Below are 7789 nucleotides of genomic sequence, written 5' to 3' on the forward strand. Positions count from 1 at the left end.
GTAGCATACTGCCCATATGAGAAAAGATATACGTACTATCCCCAAAAAATTTTAAAGGAAAATGCTTAGCTTAAACCTTCAACACAGCATGAAAATTTATATTTCATCAATAAACTAATTTGGCTTGCTATTGCTACGTACTAGTAACAAAGAACCACTAAAAACGAACTTAAGAGGAACATATTTAGCCACGTCAGTAGTACTGATGTCTTTGATGGTTGAGGTATAAGGTAGCAGCATATGCATATCATCCCAATCCTTAAAGAAATAAATTAATTTCTCTATAATATATTATTCTGTGAAAAGATACCATAAGGCTATAATATATTATTCTATGCAGCTTGAGTGTCAAAAAAATAAATTAAATCAAATCAAATCTCATGATGCACTTTGGCCTTCAAATTCTCTCTTAATGATTTCAAACACAAGTTCATTCCAGGTATCTACAGGACCTGGCATGCACCAGTGCAAGCAATCCTGTGGTGGAGGCCTTCCATCTGGACCACGTTTTGTGATCTTATTAGGGTCAGGACTCCGGTAAGGGCCAGGATGACCATCATGCCGGTATTGAAAGACTTCAGTGATATCCATTAACCTCAACTTTGATCTACTTGTTGCCTTTTTCATTGCACGGTTAAAACCTGTAACCTGTTGCTCATGCATTGTATTTGTGTGCCCATTTTCCACCAGTTCACCAAGTGTAAGAGGCTTAACCTTCCCAGTACATGATCCACCTGTGTTCCAGGCCCCACCCTCATAATGGTCAGGGGAATAGGAACGCATAATTGTAAGCCCTGTGTAATTTGGATGTGTGACAAGAGCAGTGAGAATTGTTTCAACAGATATACCATATGCATGAACATTGTTAACCTTCTTAGGCTTGGACTTGTCTGGCCACCACAACTGTCCTCCCACTATCTCATTGTTCAAAATATACACAGACTTCTTGGCAAACCAATGACCAGAAGAAAGAACAACCACATCAAATTTTGGTATATATTCCATCAACTTCTCATCAGGGGCATCTAAATGGAGCTTATCCACACCAGCTGGAGCAAAATCAAATGGTTCAGATATTTGTTTGACAAGCCACGAGGACCATATCCGGACAATCATTACAGATGTGGACCTAAAATAATATCGTTGCATATTACGATTTCCCCGATTCTTCGGTACCTCTACCTGAAAGCATAATATTTTTTTAGTTAAGCTTCTTACTATGATAAAATGGATGCTCATACTCATGCACCCTGCACGCATATGTACGAATATCTTAAGTCAAATGCATTATACTGACTGGCAACAAATCATTTGATCAAGAACATGGCGTGGTGCAGCTGGCACAAAGGACACATGAAGGGTCCTAGTGCCAAAAGGTGTTTTTTTTTTTTTTTAATTTAATAAAATTTGCCTGGAAAAAAGAAACAACCTGCCAGAGAATACACAGCATTGATTCCATCTGGTTTCGAGCTACTGAATCTCCAATGAAAGCCAAGGTCTTCCCTCTCATCAGCTGTAAAAATTTCTTGGGATCAAATCGTGGTATGTCACACTGAAAGGGCTTCCATCGCCAATTCTCATAATCCTGGTCAGGCCTCCCATTACCCTGGCAATTCTGCATCTGTGTAATTACAGGGCATGAATTGTTTGTGTATAATGGTCCCAATGGATCATGTATCCAATTTCCATGGTACAGATCACAACCTACACAACACAATGGAAAACACCAATTAAAAAACTCACAAGATATACAGAGTAATTCCAAACAAAATTATAATGAGAAATTTTGAGTAAAAAGATACAGGTAACAATAATTTACATATCCTGAGAAGATTTGAAAGTATGTAGCAACACAAATGAAATATCCTCCCTTTAAAAAAACAATAGTTGAGAGCAAGATCACTGATTCCAATAGTGTGTCTCTGTCTGAAATATGCATGTATATATTTGTGTCTGTGTCTTGTTTACCAACCAAATGCAGACTGTAGAAGGTTTAAATTGTAATCTGTTTTGCGAACTCAACAAGATAATTAAATTATAGTAGCCCATACACCTAAACTGCTGAACATTCAACTTTTTTAACATACAATAATTTGTTTCATATTTCAATTTATTCTGTTTGTATACGTTATGATGAGAATTCTAGTAAAATTCTTAATAAGCAATTCAGTGTTGTTGACAATGAGATGCAGATCCTTCTACTTTTCACATTTGCCCAGGTGGTAAAAAAATATAAGTAAATCCAGAGATGAAGTTGCTATTAACAAAACAATTATGTGCTGAGCAATTTCTATTTCTTGAGTTAACATTCAAGTACTTTATGATGTGGATCAACTTAGTGTAATTTGCCATACATCAGTATTCAGTAATTCAATTTAATAAAAATTTGGAATAAGCAAAATTAAACTGAAAAACAGACAAAAAGATATCCACCTTCAGAATAAAGAAACAAGGAACAGTGGACAGCTAAACAAATACTCCTCCTGTCATGATGTTTATGAGATTTTCAGACTAAGAAACCAAGTTAAGAACAGCATTAGCACCATAATGGCATCAGAAGTATAATCTATTCCAGAGTTGATGTTTTGATAAAAACTCTTCTATTTAACAAACATACACACTAGACAACTGAACACACCAAAATCCCACCAGATCTTCCTTTTGTTTTTCCTAAAACAAATTAACAACTCCTGGGTTTATGGAGAAGTTAGTGCTCATTAAAGATGTAGACCTGGCAACTCCCTTGAAGCAACCATGAACAAAACACCAAACAGAAGCCATAAATGTAATCCTATCCTATAACAAGTTAAATCCGAGATACAAAACTGCACCTATTTGTTTTTACCAAAACCTATATAACAGACCATTAAATAATAAATATTGCTTCAAATTGAAATGACTCATCCAATTGTCACTGGATCCTTTGAAAACGAAATTGTTATAGGGAGCATAATGCACATATTAGAGGTAAAAAAAATGGGACAAAAATAATGAATGGCATATGAAAATCCACCCAATATTGAACCTTGGAACCACAAAAAGGGAAAGTTGGATGGAACTGAATGATGAACTTCCGTGGGCTTGCTGAGTGACATGAGTTCAACGTTTTGCATCTGAAGCACTTGACTGCAAGCCCTCATAATCACCTTGTGTTAAAGTTCTAATAGATAACATCATAACCATACATCACTATGGTAACATACTAGAGAGTTGGCTCCGTAGTGCTTGTGAACATCCAATTTTATCCAGACCACTCAAAATTGAATATGAATTGGATGTCTAAATGATACTATATCTGGAACTAGAATTTACCCAATTTTTATTTTTTTCTATATTATTCTCTTCTGTTTCTGTTATTCAATTTTGTCAAGTTTTCAAATAAAAGGGTTTTTTAAAAAATTTATCATTTAAATAAAATTGGTGGGTACTCTATTTCCCTTTTAATTTTCAATAAATTTCAATTGCCTCTTGTCGCAATGCCCTGTGGGGAGGTCGTGACAATACTATGATTCAAACTACCTTCAATGATTCAGGGCATAGTGGCATATGTTCCAACTCACAACATGATCAGTTTTATGCTCCCTATCCCAAGCCAAAGGAAATCTAATGATTTTCACAACTCTCTTAATTAACCCTATTGAGAATTTAAACAAAGACTAAAGTCAAAGAGAGGTTACTAGACAATCATACTAAAATCAAGCTAAACCGGTGGAAGCAAGGAATCTCATTTGAAGCCCTTGTTCCTGTACTCACAGAAATATATGGAGAGCAATATCACAACAGCTATATCATTGTCCCCAACAAAAATATTTTTCTGGCCAAAAAGTAAATTCTCTCTCCCTAACCAAGCCCATTATAAAACAGCTTTAATGTGTGAGGCAGAATGTATTTATGCATGCCTTAAAGACTAAATCTATCTGTCCCTCATTTTCTTGTCAAAAATTAACTGGACAGATAATGAAATGGGTGTTACATAAACCAGACCACAATTGCAAGTTAGATGACAACAGTAAGAGTTAAAATTGATAACATGAAACTAATTCTGACATTATGGCTCCAATGTGCTTCCAAAAGAGAGTGAAGTAAAGAAGAGCAAAATAATTTTATGTTATAATTGATGATATACAACAAAAATGGTAAACACATATGACACATGGATAATAAGCTAGTGCAGGTGAAAAGATTTCGATTGCAACCTGAATTAACTGAACCAGCATAGGATGTGTTATTTGGCTTCTCTAGTGATGCAGGAACTGCTGTTGATGTGGAATCATCAGAAGACATAGAGGTCTCATTTGATGTTGTAATTACAGCACTGGACTGATTGATCGAAACCACAGACGTGGGTTCCTCAGTTCTAGTATTACTAGTCACATTGGAAGAATTGATATCTGCCACTGGCATAGTTGCACTTGAAGTCAAATCATTTTGTGAATTTGCTTGGGCAGGAAAGCTACTATTGACCACATCTGCACTGTTGCCAAATGAAGTCACGGGTTCATGTGAATTAGAAACTGCCCCATCAGAAGTTTCTATGCCATTCACATCCTTGGTCATTGGGAAATTCTCTGAATTAGACTCACTCATATCTACTTGTGAATTTGATTTAGTGTCAGTTTGTTCTATCTTGCTATCACTAGAGAGATCAGAGGAAATTGTGGAAGATTGTGGATCAGAGGATGGTTGATTATCAACAAGATCTAAACTTTTATTCAACTGACCTTCATGTGTAGCAGTAGGAGAGACCGAAAAGTCTAACTTCTGCGAACTACCTATACCATAAAAATATCCATGAACCGTGGCACCAATTGGAGATGATACAAGAACCCAGGAAGCATAAATTAAGAAAACTGCAAGTGCTCCCACTAAAACTACAATCCAAGAAAGAGGCCTTGGATGGGAAGACATTCCAAGGGAACCTTTGGAACTAGCCCAAGCCATGTAATTCAATAAATACAATCAACTTCTACACTAAACCCTGAAGCATGAAAGCTTTCAAAACCATAGAAAATATCTTAATGTTAATTATAAAACATAGCTTCCAGTGATGAAAATCACATAGGAGATTTGGAGCCTGAGATGAGATCAATCCACAAAATCACCCTGTTACATCCACAAATACACAAATAATCAATAGGACATAACAAATTCCGAGTGAAAAGGTGCAAAAAAAAAAAATCACACTTAAACACTTGTCCTTGCAACCCAGTAACTTGAAAAATTCATAAATCACGAAGAATCCACATTGAACCTTCGAAATTCAGATGCCCATCAGGAAAAAAATGAATTTTTTTACGCAGAAAAGAAAAAAGATTAAAAAAAAGGATTGGGATCACCGAACGTATGAAAATCAGATACCTTGGTGACGAGATTGTGAGTGTACAATGGAGGGAATGAAGAAAGTTTTAGATACGAATTCGGAGTCAGTGATGTATGTTCCGAAGGGACGTGGAATTTGGATGAAACGGCAACAAGTTTTGCCTCTGTTTATTTCAGATGCTTTTCCGCTAGTGCAAGGAATGGAGCGAGATTTTAGAGAGAGACAGAGAGAGAGTTTGTGTGCCAAGAAGAGCCTCCCTCACCTCAAAATCCATGAGCTTATTTGCACATCTATATTTTTTTAATTGATGTTTGTTTCAAAAATAAAATAAAAAAATTAGGGCAAAATTTTGATAATGGACAAATTTGAAAAGACAAAGTGTTGAGTGGTTGACTGGCTGCAATATCCCGTTTAGGGCAACTAAAGTATTACTATATAAATTGAGTTATATTTTTTTTAAAAAAATTTGGTGTAATGTTGTCTTTTATACTTTCTGGTGTAACGTGTCACGTTATTCATACAAAATTCATAAAAACTATTCATGTTTTATATAGGAATACTTTTAAAACAGTTTGACTTCTTATTATAATAAGTTTCTTAAATTTTGTGATAATGAATTATATGATAAATAAAATTAAATGCCTATTCTCACACAGAATCAAAAATCATTATGAAACATTTTACTCAGATAAATCGGCTAATAAAAAGGATAGAGTAGAATAACTAATCCTATCATATTCTTATCTCTTGTTTGATGAATTCATGGAATAGAATAAACTTATGAGATTGAGTCATTTTACCCTGTTAAAAGTTTAATTATAAATGTGGGAAACCTTGATATACAAAAAAAAAAAAAAAAAAATGTGGGAAACCTCTTCTTGTTATAATTGTGTTGAAATTTTGTCAGAAATTTGATACTTGTTTAAAATGGATAAAACAAGAAAATGTTGGGTATTAGAGGCATATTTCGAGGAGGATAATAAAACTAATAAGCATGATGAGATACGATTAGGTGCGTTAGTTGGCAAAGCCCTGATTTTGGAGCTATCTTATTAGATTGAAAATAGAGGCAACAAATCAAAATCAAATTGCTTTTCTATTGATGGTGACATGTAAGGAGGAGTGAAACTGGGTTAAGTCGGTTTACAGAGGTCTATGATCTATCTTATATTAGGTCAAATTTAACTTATTACGTATAGTCAAATAAAATAGATCTGAGCTTTTAAAAAAATTATTTAGAAAGTAGGTCATAAATTTTTTTTCACATGCCGGGCCTGAGATTTATTGGGGGCGTAATAACAATCGCAAGGTTTGAGATCACCCAGAAAGCACTATGCACTTTGAAAGCCTACTTGGGTATTGAGCATTTGATAAAAGAAATAAGAATACGAGCTTGTTTTATAGCAATCGTAATTAATCGTTGTTGTTTTAAGGTCAATCTATTCACACGTCTAGATAATATTTTTCCTTGTTCACTAATAAATCGATTAATTAAACTCATGTTTTTATAATCAATTCGATCCCCCGATTGGATCGGGGGCAAACGCCTACGAAAAGATCGCTTGGATTTAAGAAAGAGTCGCTTAGATTTATCCATGATTTTTAATTCCTATCCTAAAAATACACTTTTGCCGGGTCTATAAGTTTACATGTCTCCCTATATCATATTATTTATTTTAAATTAAATAAAATAATATTATTCATAATAGTACTGGTGATAATTCAGTTGGTATATGTGAGATGAGTAGGTGGTGGAAGAACCTAAGTTCGATACCCCACCAATCCTACCTTTGGGAGTGACATAAGATTTTTACCAATCTCTACACTACCATCAGAATTAACATTTAGTGCTAAAAGAAGAGTTATTGATGCTTATCGTTCTAACTTGGTGGAAGATATCATACAAACTTTAATATATGGTGGAGATTCGCTACGTAATAAGTATGACTTGAAGAAAAAACAAAAGGTATAAAAAGGTTTTTTTGTTTTTAATCTTCTTTATTTTTCTATTCTTTAATCTTATTTTTTGTTTTTTACATTTACAAATTGTTTGCCAACTTATGTAACTTTGAAATTGTATTTGCAAGGGAGAGGAGATTGATAAGTTTTTGGTTATTACAAGGATGCATTTGTTGAATTCATGCAGTTATTTTAATTTACATTGTATGGATTGATTTGTTGAATCTAATGAAATATATGTTATTTAATTTAGGCATCTTGCTTTTGAAAGTGACTTAAATGAGTTTATGATAAGTTATTGTCGTGATTCATAGTTTTGTTTGAACATTGAAATTGTAGTTTTTGTTTTAACAGTATTTGAGTATTTTGTGAAGTTGATCCATGTTCTGCTTGAAAGTTAAAAAATAATAAATCAATGGGTTAGGTCAGGACATTTTTTTTATATATATATAATTGGGTCAGGCCAGGTTAACAGTTAGACTTATATTATGTTATTGAGCCAGGTCAAAT

At 34.0% G+C, this 7789-nt stretch overlaps 1 protein-coding gene across 1 annotated transcript; it reads right to left on the minus strand.

The window, feature by feature from the left end:
- Window positions 1–302: 302 nt before the first annotated feature.
- On the minus strand, window positions 303–5530 carry LOC133285775 (protein YLS7-like). Its single transcript, XM_061483056.1, has 4 exons — window positions 5359–5530; window positions 4197–5103; window positions 1430–1704; window positions 303–1182 (listed from the first exon to the last, which is right to left on the minus strand). Exons 2-4 carry the CDS (start codon window positions 4939–4941, stop codon window positions 379–381), a joined length of 1824 nt encoding a protein of 607 aa, XP_061339040.1. The 5' UTR covers window positions 4942–5103; window positions 5359–5530; the 3' UTR covers window positions 303–378.
- Between the last annotated feature and the right edge of the window lie 2259 nt (window positions 5531–7789).

This window comes from Gastrolobium bilobum, unplaced genomic scaffold, assembly GCF_033153095.1.
Source record: "Gastrolobium bilobum isolate Gb01-03AN ecotype WA unplaced genomic scaffold, APGP_CSIRO_Gbil_v1 utg1991, whole genome shotgun sequence".
NCBI lineage: Eukaryota > Viridiplantae > Streptophyta > Magnoliopsida > Fabales > Fabaceae > Gastrolobium > Gastrolobium bilobum.